The sequence below is a fragment of the Schistocerca piceifrons genome, chromosome 8 (genome assembly GCF_021461385.2).
Source record: "Schistocerca piceifrons isolate TAMUIC-IGC-003096 chromosome 8, iqSchPice1.1, whole genome shotgun sequence".
Classification (NCBI taxonomy): domain Eukaryota; kingdom Metazoa; phylum Arthropoda; class Insecta; order Orthoptera; family Acrididae; genus Schistocerca; species Schistocerca piceifrons.
The window spans coordinates 14,851,067-14,877,678 of NC_060145.1; the positions used below are offsets into that span (position 1 = coordinate 14,851,067).

The 26,612-nt window shown below is 37.7% G+C and overlaps 1 protein-coding gene across 1 annotated transcript in view; it reads right to left on the reverse strand.

Moving 5' to 3' along the window:
• Positions 1-1,760: 1,760 nt before the first annotated feature.
• LOC124711500 (T-related protein-like) overlaps positions 1,761-26,612 on the reverse strand; it is a 195,007-nt gene continuing 170,155 nt past the window's right edge. Inside the window, exons 5-8 of the mRNA XM_047241614.1 lie at positions 23,119-23,251; positions 17,513-17,671; positions 9,580-9,857; positions 1,761-1,967 (exon numbers count right to left, since the gene is read on the reverse strand). Coding sequence (XP_047097570.1) covers positions 1,761-1,967; positions 9,580-9,857; positions 17,513-17,671; positions 23,119-23,251 — 777 coding nt within the window. The remainder of the gene's footprint in view (positions 1,968-9,579; positions 9,858-17,512; positions 17,672-23,118; positions 23,252-26,612) is intronic.

The window sequence follows — 26,612 nt, forward strand, 5'->3', positions numbered from 1 at the left end:
AGGTACTAGTATATACAATTCAAAGTAACAGCTGAACCATCAGTTGGAATTCTTTACTTACTTAACCCTACAGTGAATGCTTTCTGTGTGTGGTCAGTCAAGGAACAGCCAGCCACTGAAGAAAGTCAAAGCTGCATCTTCCATATAAAGTATGTCACAGTATATTCTTCTTTCTTAATTCTTTTTTGTCTAGCTTGATTTACATTTAAACTTTCATAATTTCTAATATGGAGCACTGCTGCTCACGAGCATGTGACACTCTAGTTTTAGATGCTAGTGTTTTGTGTACAACTGCTGCCAGCCTCAGAGACACAACAGTGTTGTGTGAATTGCTATAGTGGCCCTTGCTGGTTGAATATCAAGTTATAACGTCAGTTTGTTTATTTGTTTTGAAGTGAGTGATCGTCTAGCAGGTGGTCCATTACAAGCAGTACCTTTGGCCCACTGGAAAAGAAGTTTTACATGGGATGGAGTTTGTCTCTTTACCTTTCGTAGATACTTTGTACTAAGCACGCAGAAAATTAGACCAATAGTACACTGATTTCAGTAGCAGGAACAGCATGACAGAAAGTTCATTTTACACTTTGGATAAACATGTGATAACCTTTGCAATACTCTATTATTAACATCATTAATGTACAATAAGGACTTACTGTGATACTAAATCTACATATTAATATAATGGAAGGAAACATTCCACGTGGGAAAAATTATATATAAAAACAAAGATGAGGTGACTTACCGAACAAAAGCGCTGGCAGGTCGATAGACACACAAACAAACACAAACATACACACAAAATTCAAGCTTTCGCAACAAACTGTTGCCTCATCAGGAAAGAGGGAAGGAGAGGGGAAGACGAAAGGAAGTGGGTTTTAAAGGAGAGGGTAAGGAGTCATTCCAATCCCGGGAGCGGAAAGACTTACCTTAGGGGGAAAAAAGGACAGGTATACACTCGCACACACGCACATATCCATCCACACATACAGACACAAGCAGACATATTGAAAGATTTAAATATGTCTGCTTGTGTCTGTATTTAAAGATTTAAATATGTCTGCTTGTGTCTGTATGTGTGGATGGATATGTGCGTGTGTGCGAGTGTATACCTGTCCTTTTTTCCCCCTAAGGTAAGTCTTTCCGCTCCCGGGATTGGAATGACTCCTTACCCTCTCCTTTAAAACCCACTTCCTTTCGTCTTCCCCTCTCCTTCCCTCTTTCCTGATGAGGCAACAGTTTGTTGCGAAAGCTTGAATTTTGTGTGTATGTTTGTGTTTGTTTGTGTGTCTATCGACCTGCCAGCGCTTTTGTTCGGTAAGTCACCTCATCTTTGTTTTTATATATAAATCTACATATTGTCTGAAAAGGTATGTTCACAAATTTTTCTCCTTTATCAGTAAACATAGTGTCAAATTATACCTTGGTGATATAAGACAAAACTCATTAGAGCAAATGGGGGTTTGTTTGCAATACAATCCATAAACTGTTTATTTACATATAAGAAATGAGATACCTAGCTTTGGAAGTTTCTGAGTTGAATCAAATAGGATTCCATTATTATATACACTTTTACAGACATTGGCTGTACAGTTCAGTTCCTCTGTATTCTATTCATTTATTGAAATGTAGAGGCGCAAACTTGCTTGTTAAAAAAAGAAGAAAAATGTTTTCACAACCGACACTTCACAAATTTCTGTTTTTCCATGTACCGTTCATTCGGAAAGACTTAAACGTGACTGTTACCTAGAGTAACACAAAAATCACAGTGTAGCATGAGGCAGTGGACTCCAGCACTCGTTGCGTGATGCTGGCGAGCCCGTGCCTTCGTCGCTGTACGGTTCGGTCTTCTCGTGCCGATACAGGGAGACCGGAGAGGATCGCTGCTGCGGCTGAGGTGACGGCTGATGGTACTCGGGAGCTGGGGCCGTCGTGGGCTCGTCTGCTATGAGGGGCAGGAACTCTGTTCCCTGGAAGACATTTCAATTTTTATTTTGCCTTTTTTATTTTGTTTAGGACTGAAGTTTTGAAATCTCATTTGAGACTGAGCAAAAGTAGGCTTGTGATGTAACATACTAATGAAGTAATGTTTGAGGAAACAGAAAAAGCAGCCAAGAAAGGGTGTGTATGTGTGGGGTAACTCTCTTCTAACCTCCAAGCTCTACAAATATTCCCATACATACCAAGCTGTAATAGTATTCTTGGAAGAGAAATTGGTTAGGCACATCTCAGGGGTCTCACCCAGAGTAAATTTTTAACTCTGAAGTAGGTAGTGCCTTTGTGAAAAATTCTGACGGGTGAGTACTATACGCCATACTGGGACTTAAGCCTGGACCTTTTCCTTTTGTTGGTACTGCTCTGACCCACTGAGCTATCAAAGGATGACTCCTTTCTTCAAGATATTTTAGTCCAGTGCAGTGCACAGCAGAGCTGTGCTGAATTTGTGACAGCAAGGTTACTCAAGAGAGCCAATGATCTGATTCCCAGTCCCACTCTGGAGACAGTTTTAATTTGTTAGGTAGTTATGAAACTATGTACTGGGAATGTTCTTTTGATTGGCCACTGTTTATGAAAAGTTTTTAGTTTCGCACTCCTTTGTATTACGTGCATCAACTTTAATTGTTAGATTAGTTCTGTATGATACAGCATGGTGTTTCTGTTTTTGTTGATGCCACTGTGTGAAGAAAGAAGAGATTGTTTTGGTGATATACTGTTCCTGAAAATCACTAAGTGAGTTATGGATCTCACTGTGTTCGTCAGACATGTCATTCTTCTGAGGCAAGCTGTGCTGTAAGTGGCCCTTGATATCCTGGATACTGGGAGAGAGATGATGTCTGAGCTGCTCCCATACATGTTCCATCAGGAACACATCTAGGAATGTTGCTGTTCATAGGAGTACTTCAAAATCACACAGACAGTTCATAGAGACATGCCATGCATGGAGGAGCCATGTCCTTTTGGAAAATGGTACCACGACAGTGTCGTATGAGATACAGTGCGTGGGGATGTGTGATATCCCTGAGGTAATGTGGTGCCATCAGAGTTATCTCGTTCACTATCAGCTGTCCCCTGAAGTTGTACCAGATGGTTTCCCACAAACATGATGCCAGAAGTAAAACCAATACGACTGTCAAAAACAGTGAAAGGATGTAACCTCTTCCCAGGTAGTCGGCATAGTTCCCAACAACAGTCATATAGGGTGGTGCAGAACCGTGACTCATCGCTGAATATATTCCAATGCCATTCAGTAGCAGTCTGGTTATGGTACCACTCCGAACACAACCGTTTGTATTGTGGTGCTAATGGGAGTCTACACACACAGGATGCTAATTCCATAGTCTGGCTGCTACAAGTCTTGAACCAGTGGTGCTAGATGACACAGAGTGTTGCAGGGAGCCCATTACACAGTGTTGGACAGTAGGCGCAGATGTGAAGGGGTTACAATGAGCTCAGTGCATAATATCGCAATCCGTCCTTGTGGTGTTCAGATTATTCCATAGGAACCTTGACAAAAAGTGTGCCTGCTCTCACATCTCCGTGCAGTCCGACATCGGGTCACTGTCACACCCGAATGCCCCACAAATCAGGATACTGCATGATCTGGCCAGCCAGCCAAATGGAGCCCCACAGCGAGGCCCTTCTCAAACTCTTTCAGGTGCTGATAATGCTGTCTCATACAAGTACACAGCATCCCTGTGTCCCTCACAATGAGCACTCAACATCTAATGCTGTTCACACCTGTTATATATGCTACCGGGCCTGCTAACAACATTAATGCACTCTGATGGAAGTTCTGCCCATCACAGAGAATTACATCTTTAACCATTTACATACCCACCAATGGAGTGCAGGTTTACAAAATTTCATGGACATCTGACTGTGTCTTGTAGGTGTATCACTGTTTTTGTCAGTCAGTGCACATCAGCACTTTGCATGAGCATGACCACCTCAGCATCAGCAGCAGCTGCAGCAGCAGCTCTTTTAAATCCATTGCTAGACAGATGCCTCCAACTGACTTTTACAAGCTTTATGGTCCTCAGTTATGTGCGTACATGCTCCTCCATTTTTCCTAACATCACTAGACACCCATTTTCCATTAAATCATCATCTCATGTTCATTTTCCATTAAATCATCACCTCAGCCTCTTCCTAACTCTTTGGATCCAGCAAAGAACTTCGTTGCTCCATCCAGCGTTTGTTCGTGTCCCACCCAAGTAAATTTTATTTTTGTTAGTCACAGTTACACTGCAGTCCACTGCCTGGTCAGTTTGCTAGTCTCCTGTCTCAAAAAACATGTGTTCCTTCAGTAGCTGCTGAGCTACTATAAGATACCGAATTTTTTCCATTAAAAGTTCATGCCTCACTGTCATATGTCAAAACTGGTTGATTGCAATCTTTACGTTTCATACACATCAGAATTGTACACTTGAAAATGCTAGTTAGTGTACCAAAACAAAAAATTTTTCGTCCTTTTTATTCTTGTTATTTCTTTACCTCGGCCATTATTGCACACAGAAATTAATTTAAATGCAGGTGTACTCAACTGAAGCGCACACTGATTGTTCAGTTGAGGTTACTATGAAATGACTGAAACGTCTCCAGTATGTTTGTGGAAACTCACTAAATGAAATTTTTTTTAAAAAATATGTTTTAATTTAGGTACTTCATTAGTCAGAAAGTACAAGCTTCCACATAAAACAGATAAAAAAGCCCCTTGACCTTGAATGATATAACTACACTTTTTTTAAGAAGAAATTAACTTCACTGAACACTCTGAATCACTGTTCATTGTGGTTCACCTGCACTCACTCAGTTACTCATTCATCATGTTCTGTAGACCCCATCAAGAAGGAAAACCTTCACAGGTGTAGAATGAATCAACACATAAATCAACAAAAAAAAAGAAGTAAATCATAGAAACTAAATTGTATACTGTATTAATGAACCACTTAATGTACTCGTGCTTATAGCACCTAAATTAGAAGTAAAGATGCTACTTGGAAAAAGTTGGTGGCTCCTCAGTCATATTAAATAGCTATTGGTTATCTCCTGTTAATAGCTTAATATTTCTTATTTATGGATTTGTCTGTCACTTCTTGGTAGAACAATTCCATACTTAAGGTTGCATAACAAGTAAACTGTTTTTGTTCCACTGATTTTTAGTTATTCCTAACTAGTTTTCAGGTTATTGGGCCATCTTAAGGAAACAGCTGACTTGTGTCCACAGGAGGTACTAGTTCTTAGATAACCAAACATTGTAAGCAAAGATAGAAACCACTTGTGCAGAATGTTGTGCACCAAACTTGTTTTTTAACAATGCAAATCACACTTCCTGGCAGATTAAAACTGTGTGCCAGACCGAGACTCAAACTCAGTACCTTTGTCTTTCGTGGGCAAGTGCTCTACCGTCTGAGCTACCCGAGCACATCTCATGCCCCATCCTCACAGCTTTACTTCTGCCAATATCTTGTCTCCTACCTTCCAAACTTCACAGAAGCTCTCCTGCGAACCTTGCAGAACTAGCACTCCTGGAAGAAAGGATATTGCGGTAACATGGCTCAGCCACAGCCTGGGGGATGTTTTCAGAATTAGATTTTCACCCTGCAGTGGAGTGTGCGCTGATATGAAACTTCCTGGCAGATTAAAACTGTGTGCTGGACCGAGACCCGAACTTGGGACCTTTGCCTTTCGCAGGCAAGTGCTCTGCCATCTGAGCTACCCAAGCATGACTCACGCCCCATCAAAATCTCATTATGTAAATCACACTTTATGCAATGGAAAATATTAATGCAGTAAATAATTAAATTACAAAATATTTTAGTATTACATAATACATGGCTATAAAGCCAAAGTTTGTGAGATCATGACATCGGTTGAGAAACTGTCAAACTGGGTACTGTTCATATATGTTGTACACCAAACACGTTTTTTAACATTGTAAATTACATTTTAAAAAATGCATAATATTGAACAGAATAAATAATTAAAACAGGCAGTATTGCATATTAATATTTACTTGATTATATTGAATTTTTTTCAAAGAATACTGTTACTTATGTATGTAACTATAAAACCTGTTTACAGCATGCTACCACTTGTCATCCAGCTTTACAACAAACTTGGCTGTTGTCATGTAGATAACACATTGTTTTAATCATTTAATCTAGATACAGTCTTCAGATAACCTCACTACCTGCTCTTTCTACAAGTTAAGTTTTTATTTCTCTTTCGAACTGGTTTGTTGATTTTAGATTGGAGCTTGTTGAATATCTTCACACCAGAGCACAAAAGTCCACTCTAAACAGCAGACAAAGCAACAAACTCTACATTAAAATTATTTTTGTGTCTCATGTTGTAATCCCGTAAATCATAGCTCAGGTGAAAGAGGAGTAAATGTTTTGAGAAGTGAGCAAGGATTCCGAAATACTTAAAGAAACAGAAAAGAAAAAAACATTTATCCTTTATGAATGTGGAACGCCATGACCGTTATGAATAAAGGTTTCCAGAAGTTACTGCAACCAGTTGCCTGTTGTTTTATTCTTCAACTTTAATTCACCACAACTGGTTCTGAATCGCCTAACGATTCATCATCAGATGGCATATATTTATTGTATGTTTGCAGCATTGCAGAATTATTAGTATCCGCAAAACCCCCATAATGGCTCTGAGCACTATGGGACTTAACATCTATGGTCATCAGTCCCCTAGAACTTAGAACTACTTAAACCTAACTAAGCTAAGGACAGCACACAACACCCAGTCATCATGAGGCAGAGAAAAAAAAACCCATAATGCTGCAAACATACAATAACTATGTACCATCTGATGAATCACAAGGCAATTCGAAACCGGTCATAAAAAAATAAAAATTGAAGAACAAATCAAAAGGCAACTGGTTGCTGTAATTTCTGAAACCTTTCTTAAAGAGACCTCTGCACAATGTGTAATTATCTATTTTACACAATACTCTTACTGCTCAACTCTTTACTTGCTTGCACTATGCATAAGGCAGTGGACACTGGTGAGCTGAGTCAATACTTTTGCCTGTAGTTCAAGGCAATGAGATATGCTTCTAATTACAACGGCAAAGGTGCTGAATTGTACTTGTTGACTAGTTTATTTATTTGTTGACTCCATTTTAACTTATTAAACTAGACCCCATGGAATTTTAAATATGATGTTTCATTTTTTCGAATGGCATTACTGTGTATCACTGGGAATAGTAGGTCATTTTTGCTTGTCTGAAATTGCATAACATGAGAAGTTGTGCGATTAAAACTTAAACTGTTTGCTGTGAACAAGTCTGAGGGCTGTTCAGCTTTCATCTGAGCTGTGTCTGGTAAACTGAATTTGGATGTTTGACCAGTATACTTCCGTCATCAGTGAACATAAAATTTCGTTATCCAATCTCTCATGTGACTGGAAGATAATGTATGTGGGTTAGGAATAAAAATAAGCACAGGACCAAACCTGTGATGTCCCACACATAATATCCTCCCTTTCTAATGTCAGTTTCATGCTTGTGACACAGTTTAATAATTATTTCTCTTTTGGAGTTACGACTCCTTCCATGCAAGAGGGATGCAGTTAATGCCACTTTAGTTGGCTAAAAATGGGAAGGCCTCAGACATGCTCAACCGATTCAGCTCATGTTTGAGCATGTCAGTTTTGTATCACCTAAAATGAAGTTCATGATGTGCAGTGAACTCAAAACTGATGACTTCAATAGACAAGTTAAAACTGAGCATTTTTCATGATCATATATGGGGGCCACAAATGCATATTTTTCTGAGAGGTCGAGAAAAGTATCTTTTATGGCTTCAGCTTCGGTTCCTGAAAGGTTAAGGCTCTTCGACAAAAGTGGTTTTTGCTGAGCTACTGAGGCAACTCGCTGGAGAGCAAAGGACCTGTATTTCATTCACACGTGCAGTCTGCAGTTTTATTTTCATATTTGTTTTTCCCATATCAGAATCGATGGAGCAGAAGAGTTAATAAACTAACGAAATCAATAAGGAATAATAATAAGGTAAGTCAATCAATTTCTCAAACAATGTAGATTAGTGAAGAATTTATATTTCAGTCCTTGTTATTTTACAACCGCTGTTTTAGTCACTCTGACACACATCTTTAGAGTCCTTTAAACAAGGCTTTATAATTGCAATTAATTTCTGTAAATCCAGTGGAAATCGAACAGCTGTATGAACACAGTAACAATCCATCATCATGATCGATTTTCAGTTTGTGTGCATAAAAAAATGTGTCGTATGCATCAAAATTAATTTCATAAAATATTTTTAAAACCAAATCTGTTTTCCACTGAATCAGGGGAAGCAACACTGAATTGCTCAAAGATCATATTCATCAACTGTTGTCAGTGCTATGAATATATTTGATCCAAATGATTATGTGGTAAGTACTGTTCTTCTAGCTGCTCAATGGAATGTGAGGATATATACCAGAGTGAGTAAAAGAGTGACTGTAAAATGAGCAGAACTAAAATTTTTATTCTTTACTAATCCAAGGTGTTTGAGAAGTTTTGTTTATCTACTTTGTTATTATTCCTTGCCGATTGATTTACATTATTAAAACTCCTATTCCCACCAATTCTGATACAGAGAAAAATATAGATGAAAAAAGACTGGAGATTGCTTGTGGGAACGTAGTTCCTCCAGTTCCCAGCCAGTTGCCTTGGTTGCTCAGCCAGCATCACTTTTGTTGAAGGGCATTAAACTTATGGGTACATGACTAGAAGCCATAAAAGGTTCTTTTCTGGATTTCTTGGAAAATATGAGTTTGTGTGGTGATGAAAAGTATTCAATTTTCACTGTTTTGTTGATCTTGTTCATTTTCAGTTGACAGCCTATCATGAACATTATGGGTTATTTTCCTGAAAGTGGGAGGAGGGTTTTGAGTAAAAATGTCTTACAGTCCTTCATTTATGTAGGGCACAAGCAACACCCCAAACATGAGTCAAATTTGTTGGCCATGTCTGAAGCCTTCCCCTTGTAAGTATAATTTTGTGTTCCATATCATCAAAACCTTTGGCAAAGTCACAAAATATATTAATAGGATAATTTTTCTTGTTTAGCTCTGTCAGTTCTACATTTTTATTCAATTTTTTTAATTGTTAGAAAACGGAAACATTTATGGAATATGTTTATGATGTCAAAAGGAAACTACTGTAAAACTGAGAAACCCTATTCATTTTTTTTCTTTTCTACCATACTTATTTTACAACCATTTTAGGAGTAAATAACAGTGTCTCAGTTAACAAATACTTCAAAATAACAATACATGTACTTATTATTGGACAAAATGTTATTATAAATGGTATATTTCTGTGCGATTAGATTGTATATTGCACCACCTCTGCTAAATACTGAGTTATACTAAATTCGGTTTCAATTCTTTATTCTGTAACAATGCTTAAAGATGTTTACCTACATGTATTTAAAGAAATTTTATTTAAATAGCCAAAAATATTCCCAACATTAACAGTAAGCTTCAAGGGATTGCATTTTATTCTTAGTCAAATTTTACTAAATAATTTAATGATAAATGTATGTTTGATTTTATTCTCACCTGATAGTGCTGGTGGTAAGGTGACCCTTGGCCTGCCAGGTCCATTGTTCCTAGATGGTGCCAAGTAGCATATCCCGCTGACGGTGGGGGAGGTGGTGGTGGTGTCCCCAGGGAGTGAGTGGGTGGTGGCGTTGAGCTTCCAGGCACCGACCACGCCCCACTGCTTCCGATGTTTGCTGAAGGTGAGCTCATTGGCTGTGGTGATGTGATTGACCACGCAAAACTTGTTGGTGGGCTGAACATGCTTGCAGTTGTCGACTGTGGCTCAGAGTAGGTGACTGCCACAGAAGAATAATCGTTTGTCGTGAAACAGTCAGTCATCCTACATTTACTTATCAGCACATAAATTTCATTATTTTAGCAGAACTTCTGGATACTAGTGAATGTATGCATGGATGATAAAATGAGTTTTATTAAAGTCATTTTAATTTTTAAATAAATCTCTACTGTTACTATAAACCTAAATCTTAGCAAAAAATAATTGCTGTGTTTGGTTGTCTGGGAAAATTTCTGAGCAGCTGCAACAATTTATAGTTGACTTCCTTTCCAATGTACTACTTATGTTGCTTCTACTCCCTTGTATCCTGTCTCCCTAGCTTATCACATCATCATCGCTCTAGTTCAGTCTGTGTTACACTGCCATTTTGGTTGTAAATTTATCTGCAACAATTAATTCTGTGTAACCAAAATTTGTTTCCATCCTCCTTGAATGTAGTTTTTTCATTCTATCTTCATGTTTGTTACTTATTTCTCTTTCATATATGGTGATTTTATGAGATGTTTTTTACTAAGACACAACTCAACATTTTAAGTGAAGTAGGTAGTCTTTTATGAATGGCAATGGGTTCTAACAAGTCTGGCGTAAGGCAAACAATGTTTTGTTGTATCTCAGCATTTTTAAATGTTTACTATGCTTATCTCAAACTGTTTTAGTTTATCTGATGGTAGTCACACTAATGTGTGTACCCAAAGAATCAAATACACTAAAAGAATCATAATCTACAAACGAAAATATTGTGGGATATGTTCTTAGGTATGGTACTATTCAGGTACATGGAATAGTGACCATTCCAAAATAGGTCAGTGATTATAATTGGCAAAGGAAATTTTACTTTATTTATGAAAGATTTATATTGTCAACACAATAGAAGCATATACAGTTATGTGAAATGAACAGTAATAAATGAGAAGGAAGAGAATACATGTAGGTAAATGTCTTTAAGCATCATTAGGGGATAATGAATTGAAACTGAATTTAGTATCTGTCTTTAAGGATAATATCCTACTCTCGTGCATGTGACATGATCTCAAGTCAAAGGGTGTAAGGTCCTTATGGAAACACATGAATTATTATTTCAATGACCACTATGTTTATCTATGTAGTAACAAGCTGAGTATTAAGATTGAAACAAGCACTAGCATATGATTAAATAAGTGTTTGTCACCACTCCAATTTTGATTTGTTACTTCATTTCTGCTTTTGAAGCAGACAATAGGGTGAAGTGTGTGGTGTATAATGCCTCACTAGATTCAAGGGTAACTGCACTACTAATTAAATATGTTACTGAGGATAGCACAATTAAGGCTGAATATCAAAAAATCATTATGTGCATATGATTACATTAGAGTCAGAGATTTGAATGTTCCCAAGGTATCTAATTCCTGCCATTGGGATCAGGGCAAGATAATTCTGGGAAATGCTTGTACCATCTCATGGCACCTCTGCCAGCAAGTTCAGCTCACAACCAACTGAAGGCAAAAGTCATATGGCTCTTGAGGATGAACTGCTGAGAGTGAAAGATGAATGCTTGGGAGTGCAGTATATAACTGTGATAGTCTGGCCAAATGGTATCACATACAGAAGAGTTGCAGGTATTTCAGGTATAGGACCAAAGATAGGGGTTAAAATGCCCACATTGTAAAAAATTCACCATTAGCAAACCCAACAAGAAGTCTTGGAATAAATGCAACTATTATAATGTAAAAAAAAGATAGCATGGATGTAAATTTTTAACTTGGACTGTGTAAAGTGCAACTAAACAGACAAAGATCAGCAATTAATGTTGCTTTTGAAATTAACAGTCGTAATCTACATGACACATCTCTGCAGGGATTAAGTTGATTATCTACTCAATAGATATGTGCAGTGGATGTGAATGGCAGCTAGAAACTGGTGTACTGAAGAAGAGTATCACATATATTGGGATAGAATTTAAGATAGTAAGCAACAGAATAACATATCAGACACTGCAACATAAATGGTTCAATGTTGCCCAATCACTGTCATGACCTTCCCAAGAACAAAGATGAAGATGAAAAGGATGACTTTATAAAATGTGGGAGAGCGTCATATCATCTTTATCAAAGAAGAAGAAGAGAGGTTTTTTTTATATCAGAATGAGGAAAGAAGAAATGTTCCGAAAAACAACAAAGGGAAAAAATAAGTACAATGGTTTACTTCTCTCACAAGCACTGTTTACCCATAGATTCCCCTCTCAAGCATTGTGATTGTTTCTATCTTTCCCTTTATATTACATTTTAGAGACTAATCATTTGAAAAGTCACTCATAATTCCCCAAAACAGTCAATTTTGTAGATACGAGGGTAACCTCTAATAGATAAATTTATACAACATATTTAAACATCTGCTTCAGATGGTTCCACTATTACCTGCATCCTACAGTTGGGTCCATTCATTCCATGATTCATTCATTCATTGCCTTCCACACATTCCATCAAAGAGAATCTACAGGATTATTGAATGAGGCAAGCTATACATTGATAAAAGACAACCAAACCATAGAAATTTGATCTGTATACTGTATTAAAACTGCTTAGTGACATTCATAGATGTGCCATCTGAATTTAATCAAATGTATTAGAAAGAAAATTGCATCTTCTTGTATACTATAGAGCTGTTGTTTATCTGTTATTACTAGCTTAATGTACATGTACTTGTTTGAAGAATATTCTGAACAATTAGAACAAATGAATTGGCCACCCAGATCACCCAACATGGATCCCACCAAACACATATGCGGCATAATCGAGAAGTCAGTTTGTGCAAAAAATCGTGCACCAGCAACACTTTTGTAGTTGTGGATGGCTATAGAGGCAACATGGTTCAATATTTCTGCAGGGAGCTTCCAATGAGCTGTTGAATCCATGTCAATTAAACTGCTGCACTGTGCTGAGAAAAAGTAGGTGTGACACGATGTTAGGAGCTATCCTACAAGTTTTGTCACTTCAGTGTATAAATTATTACAATGGTATTTTTCAAAGAAATTTATTGTTTAGGGTTCCATAACTCAATCAGTAAAAAAGGGGCCACTATCTTGTACACCTACGTCTGTCAGCATCCCTTTTTCTCTGAAGCTGGTTGATGTATGTCACATACTAAGTTCTACTGTCCCTTGGCAGTGTGAAAAATTTAAGCTTCTAAGTCAATACAGTCAAAAGATACAGCTATTTGTGTTGCATATATTGTTACTTGAAAACTCACTCATCAAAACTTACGGGGTACTTCCTGTTAACTTAGAATCATGAAATTTGACAAGAAGCAAGGTTTCACAGTACCAGTAAAGGAAAAAATCTGAAAAATTTGAATTTGTAACTATATCACATAAAAAATATTTTTGCCATTTGTTGTTCACCTGTCTGTCTGTCTGTCTGTCTGTCAGTCCCTTTTCCTGAGGAACAGGTACAGGCATCAGGTTCAAATTTATATCACATACTGCAGTCTACAGTCCCTTAGATGTGCAAAAAAAAGTTAAGCTTCTAAGTAAATGAAATCAAAAGGTATGGCCATACATCTCACATATCTTGATACTCACAAAATGAATTGTGGAAACCTAGAATTGAAATATCTTTATATACATCTTGGGGATCATGGTCTATCAGTAAGGCATGCACCTGGAAACTGCATAGGATTGAGCCTCAGTGTGACTACAGTTTTTCCTGTCTTTGTTTTAAACTAGCCTTCCCATCTCAGTGAGGTGAGAAGTCACCAGAAACGATGAGTGGTTTGGACTTAATGTTAAACTGTTGGTGCCATTTCTCCTGTTGGATGACTGGGGTAGGTTAGGGACACACAAGCTGCTGAAGTGGCGTCCAGTAGAAGTACCTGCACCAGGCCAGTGAGGCACATGAAATCATTATTATTATCTACACGCATAATTAAGTTTGTCAACAAGAAAGTCCAGGAATGCCACGATAACATTTGTCAACTCCAAGGAGGCCTATGACTCCACGGATAGAGAAACACTCTTTGATCCACTGGAAGAACTGAAGGTCGACAACAAGACCAAGAAAGCTAATCCAGGAAACATTAACAAGAACAACATTCAAAGTGAAGTTTATGGGAGAGATCTCAGAGCCATTCGAAATCAAGACAGGAGTGAGACAGGGAGATGGCCTGTCCCCCATTCTGTTTAACTCTGTTATGGAGAAAATAATTGGGACATGGGATAAAGGAGTCAATGGGGTAAAGGTGGGGAGACAGAAGGATAGAACCATTAACATAAAATGCCTGACGTAAGCTAATGATACAGCTGTCATAACAAATAACAGAAAAGAAGCCAAAGATGCTCTAGAGACAACACGAAATCTCAGCCAAAACAGGACTACAAATCTCACATGAAAAAATGCTGTGCATGAAGACAAAATCCTACAGACAGACACCCACTGGTAATGAAGTATGGAAAGATAACACAAGTAGAAAGTTTCATATGCCTGGGAGAGATTACACAGAAAACAGGGCTGCACTCGACATCCAATGAAGAAAGGCTCACCAAATTACAAACATCATACAGACTTACATGGAACCATTACAACAAAAGAAGTGTTTCCATCAATACCAAATTAAGTCACTATAGTAGAGTAGCCTTACCAGAGGCCTTGTATACCTCAAAAACAACAGTAGTCAAGGGAAGAATGAAAATGAGCGAGACGGAAAAAAAGAGAGGAAAATACTGAAAATTATCTATGGGCAAGCTTAGAGAGAGGAGATCTGTATACAGAGACTGATAAAAGAACTTTACAGACAGACAGACAATTACAAACAACATCAGGAAAAAAGGGCAAAGTTTTTCAGATATATACATATGACGAATGAAAACAGATTGAGCAAGAAGATTTTTAGTATAGTGGCAACTAATACAGTGAAAACCAACTGGATAAAGGAAATTGTGGAAGACCTCATGAAACTGAACATCTTCAACAAGAAATGACAGACAGGGAGAAATACATACATAAAATCAGAAAACGGAAGTTTCAGCAAACACCCAAAAAGAAGAAAACAGGAAAGAAGTGAACAGAACAGAGGAAGAAGGAACACAGTGAATATATGAGATATTTTTGGGAATAAAAAAGAAAGAGACAGAAAAAAATACCATGAGAATTGATTGTGCTTTAATGCTCACCTTGTGGAGGAATTAAAGATACTACTACTACTACTACTACTACTACTACTAATAATAATAATAACAATAATGATAATAATAATAATAATAACAATAAAGTTTGAACTGAATCCTCAGAGTAAGAGTCCTACTTGCACTTCTCCTGTTTTTTACATCTCCAAATGCCGAGTTCTGTTTACAGTACATTAATAACTGTCATACAGCTTTTTAACAAATACTGCTACTTGCCCATTAGCTAAAGAATCTTTCATTCCACACACTCAAATAATTTTTAGAAGCAGTGTCTAATGAGCCACATTTTTAATTTTCTGCTGAGTTGTTCCCAATTTCTTGCTTTGTGTTAGATGAGAGCTGTGGAGTATCTTCCTGCCAGAGTGCACATCTTCATTCTGAACACTCGGGAAGGAGGAGGCAAAGTCTACATCAGAATTATGTCTGTGTCATATGTTGTGACTGCATAAACCACAGTACAGCTGAAACTGATTTTTGTTGTCAGAAACAAAAACTATTATGGGATATATGTCTTGGGAAATGAGTGTAAGAATTCTAAGATTCTTAAAAAGTCCTCTGCAAGAGATACTGATGCCTGTTTTTCATAACATTCTTACTTCTTGCTTCTGCTGAATACATAATTTTTTTTCAGTACTGACTCAGAAGACAATTCCAGAAGACAACATGGGGGGACAAAGCATACAGTAGTGCAATGCTCTTGCCTGTAGGTGAGCACAATAAGAGATGCTTCCAAGGATATAAAATACTGAACTGAGCTTCTTGATTAGTTTATCTGTGTGTTGACTCAATTTTAACTTGTTATCCTGGTGAACCCCAAGGACTTTTAGTCTGTATTTCACTCACTGTGTGACTATTAATGCCTATCTGTGGTACTACTGGTCACTATTGCTGGTTTGAAATTTGATAATGTGAGTCTTTGTGATTTTAACAGTTAAGTCGTTAGCTGTGAAACAGTTGGAAGCCTGTTCAGCTGTTACCTGGGCTGTGTCTGTTAAAGATGAGTTTAGACCCTTGATTATAAGATTGTGTCATCAGCAAACAGTTTTTGAAACACCTTTTAAAGTCACTGAAAGATCATTTATGCATGCTGGAAATGAGTGGGCCAAGTACTTAACCTTGTGGCACTTCACATGCTATATTCGCCCATTCTGAAGTTAGTTCCAAGCCAGTGACACAGTCTGCTAATGACACCCTTTGCTTTCTCTGCCAAAGGTAAGACTCCATTCAAACAAGAGGGACGCTATAAGTGCATCAACATTTTAGTTTGCCAAGTATAATTTTGTGATTCACACGCAAAGGCATGCCACCACCATGATAACTTTTTTCTTATTTAGTTCTGCTAGCATTTCATTTGTGAGATCTTGTATTATTGTTTTCTCTGTGGAAAAGTCTTTATGAAAGTTACATTGAGAGAAAGTTAAATAATTCTGCTCACTATATGAGTCAGAATTCTATCTATATTTAAGTCTGTCAGGAATTATGCCCAGAATCACATTTACACATTTTCAGTATTGTAACAACAATGCACAAATGTGGCAAAACAACAGGAGGTCATATTTGAAAAATAATGTTTAAGACCTTATTATGTACTGCTAGAGAACAAGCTACCACTCAGAACTGATAGTGGTAAATAAAATATAAAGAGGCAGCTCTGGTGGATCATTATTACGTTAGAATACATTTCATACAAGTTCTTTGCTTTGTTCTAGTCTGAGCCAAGTAAAGAATGTGATTCTTGACAGCTCTGCTATGACCTTTACCACCATAATTAAGATTTTGTCACTGATTTGTCTTCCTTTTCACTTTTAACCATATATTATGTTGTAAATGTCTTTGTGATTTTAATTTTTTGTATCTTGTAGCTGAACTTGTATTTATATGTACACATATTTTCCCTGTGTCAGTCACTGTGGCATAAATATCATTGTATTTTTGATATAACATTTCCCCACATCACATCTCACTTATGTGTGTTTCATAATAATATGTTATGAAAGAATAGTTGCTACAAACCATATAGTAGAGATACTGAGTTGCAGATCGCCACAACGAAAAGACTGCCAAAATAAGTAAGCTTTTGGCCAAAAAGGCCTTCATTGAAATTAGACAACTTGCCCAAACACATACATGCAAACAAAACTCACACGTCTTATCACAGTCATTGACTGCTGAGGCCATGATCATGTGTGCGTGAGTTGCATTTGCATGAATTTATGTGTATGTGCATGTTGTGTAATTGTGATGAAGGCCTTTTTGGCCCAAAGCGTACTTGCTCAACACTCTTTTTGTTGTGCCTATCTGCAACTCAGCGTCTCCATTGTATGGTGAGTAGCAACTATCCTTTTCATAATAAGTCATTAGTCCATCCTCCTGGATTTTCCATTGTTTCATTGTAACATGTTTGTTTTTTGGTCCAAATCAAAATATTTTCCATAATAAGGTTTTAGGATTTGTAATATGTTGAGATTTCACTTGGCAGTTTACTTCACAGGCATACTCACCATGTGGGGGAGGAGGTGTGGATGACAGGGGCTTGTTGGTGCGATGTTGCTGTACTGTAGGATACGGAGAAGTTCGCGGGTTCCGCAATGTCGCGTGATGCCTGTCACATGGGGATGATAGTGGAGAATAAACTGGCTGCGGCAACAACCAGGAACTGTCTGCAATACCAAGAGTGGAAACTGTTTAAATTTCAAGTGTACATCCACTTCTACATCTATACTCTGCAAACCACTGTGAAGTACATGGCAGAGGGTACGTCCCATTGTACCAGTTATTAGGGTTTCTTCCCATTCTATTTACATATGGAGTGTAGGGTGGGTGATCAGTTAAAAGCCTCCTTGGATGCTGTAATTAAGTGCATTTTGTCCTCATGGTTCCTATGGGAGCAGCATTTAGGGGGTTGTAGCATATTCCTAAAGTCAGCATTTATTAAAGTAGCTTCTTGAGAATTTCTAAGTAGGCTTTCTCGGGATAGTTTACTTCTGTCTTCAAGAGTCTCAACAATTTCCCATGGATTAAACATACCCGTGATCATTTGTGTTGCCCTTCTCTGTATATGTTCAATATCCTTTGTTAATCCTATTTGGTATTGCTCCCAAACACTTGGGCAATATTCTAGCATGAGCCACACGAGTGATTTGCAAACAATCTCCTTTGTAGACTGATTACATTACATTTAATATCTCTACAAAATGTTACACCCAGGTATTTGTATGAGTTGAGTGATTCCGATTGCAACTCATTGATGCTATAGTCATAAGATACTGCACTTTTTGTTTTGTTTTGTGAAGCACACAATTTTACACTTCTGAATATTTAAAGCAAGTTGCCAATATTTGCACCACTTTTAAATCTTATTAAGATCTGGCAGAATACCTGTACAGCTTGTTTCAAGACAATACTTAATCATAGATAAATGAATAATCTGCAAAAATTCCAAGGTCACAATTAATATTGTCCATAAGGTCATTAATGTATAAGAGCAGCAAGGTTTCCAACACATTTCCCTGGGGCACATCCAAAGTTGCTTCTACATCTGTCAATGATATTCCATCCAAGATATCTTGCTGTGTCCTCATACCAAAAAATCCTTTATCCAGTCACAAATTTCACTTGATACCCCATACAATTATACTTTTGATAATAAACATAGATATATTACAGAGCCAAATACTTTTTGGAAACTGAGAAATACTGCATCTAACTGACTGCTTATCGAAAATAAAAGAATCCTAAAAGAGGGTAACATCCTTGCCCTAAGAAATAAATTAGCTATAGAGGACTGGGATCTGGTTTACCAGACTGAAGGATCTGAAAACAAATGGGCCAAATTCTATGATACTATGCTAAGACACTTTGACAGATGCTGCCCTGTTAAGAAAATACAAAGAGTGTTCACCCATAACCAAAGTGCAAAAACCAACAGACTGATACTTCCAGCAAATATGATAAAACTCAGGCAAAACATCCAGGACCTGGATGTGTTACACAAGTCAACAAACTTGCAGGTTTTTAAGGCCAAGTACAATGAAGCCAAGAAAATCTTTAAGAAAGAGCTTTCAAATCTAAGAAAACAGCTATACAGCAGTGAAATAGCTCAATCAGACAATATAGCCAAGACCTCATGGAGAATTGTAAATCAATTTCGCAAAGCCACACCGAAGCCAGAAACTGAAATTGTAAATATAAGACATGAAGGAAACACAATTAAAGATCCTAATAAAGTCTGCAAAGTTTTCAATAAATACTTTATATCTGCAGCTGTTAGTCCAGCTAATAACACAATTGTTGAGTAGTGAGGTAAAGCTCTGCCCCTTTGAAGAGCCACCTTTTGAATTCAAACAAGTAAGTGAAAAAGAAATAGCCAGGATAATAAATAACCTAAAGAATAAGTTCTCATCTGGATGGGATGGTTGGAGTAGTATCGTGATTAAAAAATGTAATAAGGAATTAGTTAAAACAATCACCCACCTGGTAAACTGCAGTATCAGAGAACATACATTTCTAAATGTATTGAAATGGAGCACAGTTAAACCAATGCATAAAAAAGGATCCAAGGAAGAGGTATCAAATTTCAGGCCCATATCATTAATACCTGTCTTCAGCAAAGTATTTGAAGTTGTGCTGCTGACACAACTTAGTGACTATTTCTTGAAAAATAAGTTTCTAACTGAGACACAACATGGATTCCGAAAAGATCATAATACTATCACAGCAATTACGGAATTTCTTCACAAAACGTATGGTGCCCTTGATCAAGGAATGCAAACAGCTGGCATATTTCTAGACCTTACTAAAGCCTTTGACTCGGTAAACCATGAGTCACTTTTAAGTAAACTTGAGTCACACAATGTAAATGCTGCATCCATGCAATTGCTGGCTACATATTTATTTAACCACAAGCAGTGTACAAAGCTGACTTACAAAATCAATAATCAGATCATTAATTCCCAGTCCAAATATGAGACAGTCACACAAGGTGTACCCCAGGGCTCAATTTTGGGCCCTTTCCTTTTCCTAGTGTACATAAATGATATAGAGCAACCTTTCAACTCCCAATTGGTAACCTATGCAGACGATACCTCACTGTTATTTCTTGGTAAACAAAATTATGAGTTAACATTGGTAGCAACTGAGGGACTACGTCAAATAACTACTTATTTCCAAGATCAAGGTTTGAAAGTTAATATCAGCAAACCTCAGTTATTGCCATTTAAACTTACAAACTCACACCAAACCTCTATCAGTAACATAGGTAGAATTGAAGTAGTGGACACAGAAGGCTGCAGATTTCTAAGTATTCACCTAGATGAAAATCTAAGATGGGTAAACCATATCAAATTCTTTTGCAATAAAATCAGCAATTCATTACATCTAATCAGTCAGTTATCAAAAGTAGTTCCACATCAGACATTAAAAACAATTTATTATGGAACCATTATTGCACAGATTAATTACGGGATAGAGATATGGGGTTGTGCTGCCGACATACATATGAACAGAATATTAACCCTACAGAAAAGAGCAATCAGAATTATCCATGGATTAGGGTATAGAGATTCATGCAGGGAAATCTTTGTTCATCGTAAATACCTCACAGTCTACTCACTGTATCTTTACAATTAATTATATTTTTTGTAACACATCAAAACAAAGCAACATAGTGCTCTGATATGCATGCCTATAATACATGAAATAAAGACTGCTACTACAGACAAAGAACAAAATTAAAAACAACAGACCATAGTCCATGCATTAGTGGTCAAATATGGTACAACAGATTACCGAGCTGTATAAGGTGCCACAAAGGGAACTTATTCAAAGTGAAACTGAAATATTTCTTGAGTGACAAGTGTTTATATTCTTTAAGTGAATATTAATATTAAACTAAAATAAATTATTGTATATATATATAGTTGTGTAAAATCTGAATATTTGTAACAGGTACGATGTAACACCCAATATTGTGCCTTATTAGGTACAATGGTACATTTGTATCATGTATATGTAATCACATATGTATATATGACTGTACTAAACTTGTAAAAAAATGCTGTGACGTTTGCAAAAGACACCAGTTGGTGTCTCCACGCAAAAAAAAAAAAAAAAAAAAAACTGACCACTTTGGTGCAAGGCTTTTGGTATGTAATGTGAGAAAAGTGCGAGTTGTGTTTCACATGATTAATGTTTTAGGAATCCATACTCGTTGGCAGAGAGGAGGTCATTCTGTTCAAAGTATCTCATTACATTTACACTCAAAATATGTTCTAAGATTCTACAACAAACTGATGTCAGGGATACTGGATGGTAGTTTTGTGGGTCACTTCTTCTACCCTTCTTGTAGATGGGCGAGATCTATGCTTTCTTCCACCTACCGGATAAGGTCTTTATTTTGAGGGATTTATGATAGATTACAGTTAAAAGAGAGGATAACATGGCCACAAATTCAGTACTGAATCTGATAGGGATTCCACCAGGCCCTGGTGCTTTAATAATTTCAGCTGTTTCTCAATGCTGCCAACGATGATACCTATTTCACTCATCTTCTCAGTGGTACAAGAATTAAATTGGGGCAGTGCTTCTGAGTTTTCCTTTGTAAAGGAACATTTGAGAACAGAGTTAATCATCCCTGCTTTTGCTTTGCTATCTCCAGTTTCAGTTCCAGTTTCGTAACAGTGATAACTATGGTACCACTAACAGCCTTGACATATGGCCAGAATCGCTTTGGGTTTTGTGAAAGGTCATTTGACAGTATTCTGGTATGGTAGTCATTGAAGGCTTCAAACATTGCTCTCTTGACAGCTAAATGTATTTCATTCAGCATCTATCTATAACCCTATGCTTTGTTTTACATCTATTATTCAGTAACCTCTGTTTATTTAGAAGTTCCTTAACAGTGACTTGATACCATGGAGGCCCTTCCATTGTGACCTGTTGCACTGGGTATATATCTATTCAATGCATAGTCAACTATTGGTTATTTGGGATAATGAAGGAATAAGAGTAAGAAAGAATACCTTATAATAGTACTTTACACTTGAACTTAAGAGTTTACTAATTCAATTTTTTGCCCTTGCGGTTATAAGGATTACACATGAGCATTAGTTGTCAAAAATAAAATGAGATGGACTTTCGTACTGCCAAACCTATACTTTTTTGTTCTTTGTTTCTGAGAACTACAGCACAGCAGTGTACTCCTACTGCAGATTAAAAAAAAAACAAACGAAATGAAATAAAAGAAGTTTAAAGTTGTTGAGCATGGAGTCATATTTACAAATTAATTTATGGTGTGAATGTAAAATGAATCATTTCATGTAATTTAAGTTTATCATGCAAAATGATCCATGGAACACAAAACTAACTAAAGCATGGGGTTCATGATTCACTTATATATAAGGATGTTTCTGTTATTAAAATATTTGAGAAAGATTTGAATTTATGAGAAGGGCCCTTAATTAGGCACTATTTACTCATCTCCATTTTTCTAAATGGATGTTACTGCTCCCAATTTTAATTTTTCGGAAAATACACCTTGAGAGCTGTCGGCTGATTGCAAAGATGGCAGGATAGTTTGTTTGCCTGTGCACTTCTCCCACTATCCTGTCTCCTCATCCCCTCGCCCCCCCTCTCCTTCCCCTCGTTTTTGCATTCACCAAATAAGAATAAGTTTTTATTTGTTTTCATCAGGGTACTTGCTGCCTTACTGCACGATTTTGCACTGATACCTAATATTTCATTTTATAACTTTGCGACATCATGTCTGCTGATTGATGTTTGTGAAATGGTGAAATTTTGTAGACATACTCTATTGTTATCCTTATTAAATGTAAAAGCTATTTATTTCAAGATTCTGAAAAGAATCTGATCCTGTGTAAATAGATTGTTCCAAATTAGTTTTGATATGTTGTAGAATAATGGATATACTAAACTCGGTTGAAAATGTGGAAAGTTGAAATGTACAATTTCTTTCATTCATTGTACTTTGTAAGAAAATGGAAGCTTTCTTTTGAAAATATATTTAATTTTTTTATATTTGTCAATGTTAATGTCAGCAATAGAGTTCAAACATGCAAAATTAAGTCATTACAAATTAAAGAAAACTTACATTGAGGGTACTGCGTCTGCTGAGTTTGAGGATATCCTTGCATGAATTCTCTTTGATAAATGTTATCAGGTCGTTCCTTTGCATCCAGAAATGCTTTAGCAAAGGGATTATACTTTATTTTTAATGATGTTACCTGAAATAATAATTAAAAAGAATACAGTACAACGTACAGAAATACACTCCTGCAAATGGAAAAAAGAACACATTGACACCGGTGTGTCAGACCCACCATACTTGCTCCAGACACTGCGAGAGGGCTGTACAAGCAATGATCACACGCATGGCACAGTGGACACACCAGGATCCGCGGTGTTGGCCGTTGAATGGCGCTAGCTGCGCAGCATTTGTGCACTGCCGCTGTCAGTGTCAGCCAGTTTGCCGTGGCATACGGGGCTCCATCGCAGTCTTTAACACTGGTAGCATACCACGACAGCGTGGACGTGAACCGTATGTGCAGTTGACGGACTTTGAGCGAGGGCATATAGTGGGCATGCGGGAGGCCGGGTGGACGTACCGCCGAATTGCTCAACACGTGGGGCGTGAGGTCTCCACAGTACATCGATGTTGTCGCCAGTGGTCGGCGGAAGGTGCACGTGCCCGTCGACCTGGGACCGGACCGCAGCGACGCACGGATGCACGCCAAGACCGTAGGATCCTACGCAGTGCTGTAGGGGACCGCACCGCCACTTCCCAGCAAATTAGGGACACTGTTGCTCCTGGGGTATCGGCGAGGACCATTCGCAACCGTCTCCATGAAGCTGGGCTACGGTCCCGCACACCGTTAGGCCATCTTCCGCTCATGCCCCAACATCGTGCAGCCCGCCTCCAGTGGTGTCGCGACAGGCGTGAATGAAGGGACGAATGGAGACGTGTCGTCTTCAGCGATGAGAGTCGCTTCTGCCTTGGTGCCAATGATGGTCGTATGCGTGTTTGGCGCCGTGCAGGTGAGCGCCACAATCAGGACTGCATACGACCGAGGCACACAGGGCCAACACCCGGCATCATGGTGTGGGGAGCGATCTCCTACACTGGCCGTACACCACTGGTGAACGACGAGGGGACACTGAATAGTGCACGGTACATCCAAACCGTCATCGAACCCATCGTTCTACCATTCCTAGACCGGCAAGGGAACTTGCTGTTCCAACAGGACAATGCACGTCCGCATGTATCCCGTGCCACCCAACGTGCTCTAGAAGGTGTAAGTCAACTACCCTGGCCAGCAAGATCTCCAGATCTGTCCCCCATTGAGCATGTTTGGGACTGGATGAAGGGTCGTCTCATGCGGTCTGCACGTCCAGCACGAACGCTGGTCCAACTGAGGCGCCAGGTGGAAATGGCATGGCAAGCCGTTCCACAGGACTACATCCAGCATCTCTACGATCGTCTCCATGGGAGAATAGCAGCCTGCATTGCTGCGAAAGGTGGATATACACTGTACTAGTGCCGACATTGTGCATGCTCTGTTGCCTGTGTCTATGTGCCTGTGGTTCTGTCAGTGTGATCATGTGATGTATCTGACCCCAGGAATGTGTCAATAAAGTTTCCCCTTCCTGGGACAATGAATTCACGGTGTTCTTATTTCAATTTCCAGGAGTGTATGTCTATCACTCTTCATTTTAATGAGAGTGTGGTAAATCAAGTTATCAGTTAATAACAAGAAAGAATAACAAGGAACTAAGACTCTCAAAAACATTGAAAGCCAAAGGTTTTATGTAATGTTTCTGATAATAGAGTATGGTGCTATATTTTCAGAAATTTTTTAAAAAGCTTTTACAAAATCTTTTAATTGTCTATATCACAAGCAATACAAAAAATTAAATTTGATATCTAGATTTGGTTGTTCACATAACTATCGTCAGAGCTGGAAGAACAAGCAGAAACAAAAATCGCAATCGTGGTTAAGAAATTGTGTCACCTCATACAGCAAGGTTAGACTGAATTGTCTGTATATCTTGGTACATTCTCATATAAGAGAAATCTTCAATAGAGGCTGGCTGTATTAACAAAATAAAAAAAGAGTGATTCTAAACAATGTTTATTGAAATTGATCCTGCTTCCATAAGGATTTTAACAGGCCACAAACATGTTTGATCTTTTTTCCATACTTGCACATTTTATCTTATTATTTTTACACATTACATTTTGTAGCAATGAATTGTAAAAATTTTATACTCAAGCACAATTTTAAAAATCACAGTTTGGAATTACTCTTTTGTATCTTGTCGGTATAGCCAGCACTTTATTGAAGTTGTGTCTTATACAAGAATGTACCAAGATATACAGGTGAAGTGGTGTAAACTTACAGTATATGTTGACATGTCTGTACCATGATTGAAATTTTCTGTTTTTGGGGGTGGTTGTGTGACCAACCAAAACAAGTTACCAAATTTAATGTTGTATATTGGGTGCAATCTAGACACACAAAATATTCTGTATGAAAAAAAGATTGAAAATACTTGAGATTGCTTCCTCCATTTCCTGATAACATCAGGTATTACTATAATGAGAAATAAAATAAAAAGGTAGCAAATAGCATGAAGTTCACTACACATAAAAGTTGTTTAAACTATGCAGCCTGTAGCTGAAAACTTGTACATGAAATTTAAGCCTACACCAATGATGTGGCACTGATGGTGCAAAACTCTGTCCTACTTACGCAGAAAACATAAAGAAAGAAATGAAATAGATTTTTGGGAGTGGGAGACATTGCTGCTGAAACTGTTGTTGGTCTTCACAACAAATAATTCTTTTTTACTGGTTTAATATTCCATCTGATGGAGATGGAGCAGCAGTTGTCACACAAGATCATGGAAAAGCCGGCTATGTCTTTATCCAAACTCCTGTCAGCATTCAGCTGATGTGATCACTCTGCACCTTACCACTAGTGTACCTAACTGTGACGTGATGCCATTTTGCTCATGGTTCATGTTACATCATTCCAGTGAGCTCTGGAAAATACTGATGACATGGTATCAATACAATATTTATGCTACAATGTTTTTCTTTTTCTGTGAAGTCTGTGTAGAAGAGAGGAGAAGAAAAGAGGATAGGGTAATGATTTTTGCATGCTCAATCTAACAGTTTTTCAATATATTGTTTCAAGTATTTATGTATAACAAGAAACTACACTCTATTCCATTAGAATCATGTAGATGAGTGTTGAACTTACAGAGTTGATATGCGTAAAGCAAAGGCAAGCTGTGACTTCTCAGGCAAGTTTTTTAACTTTTACCAATGAACGTTCTTTAGTTATCTTAAAAATATGGTTCATACTTTGGTGATAACAAAAAATATAGCAGTATATATTAACAATCCTTGCACATAAATATTACAGTGTTATACTTTGCATTTCCTTAGATATGAAGGATAGAAACAAGTGTAACTTCAGGTGTGCCCCAGGGTAGCGTAATAGGTCTGCTGCTTTTTACGATTTACATAAACGTTCTGGTTGATGGTATTGACAGCGGCATTAAACTGTTTGCCGATGATGC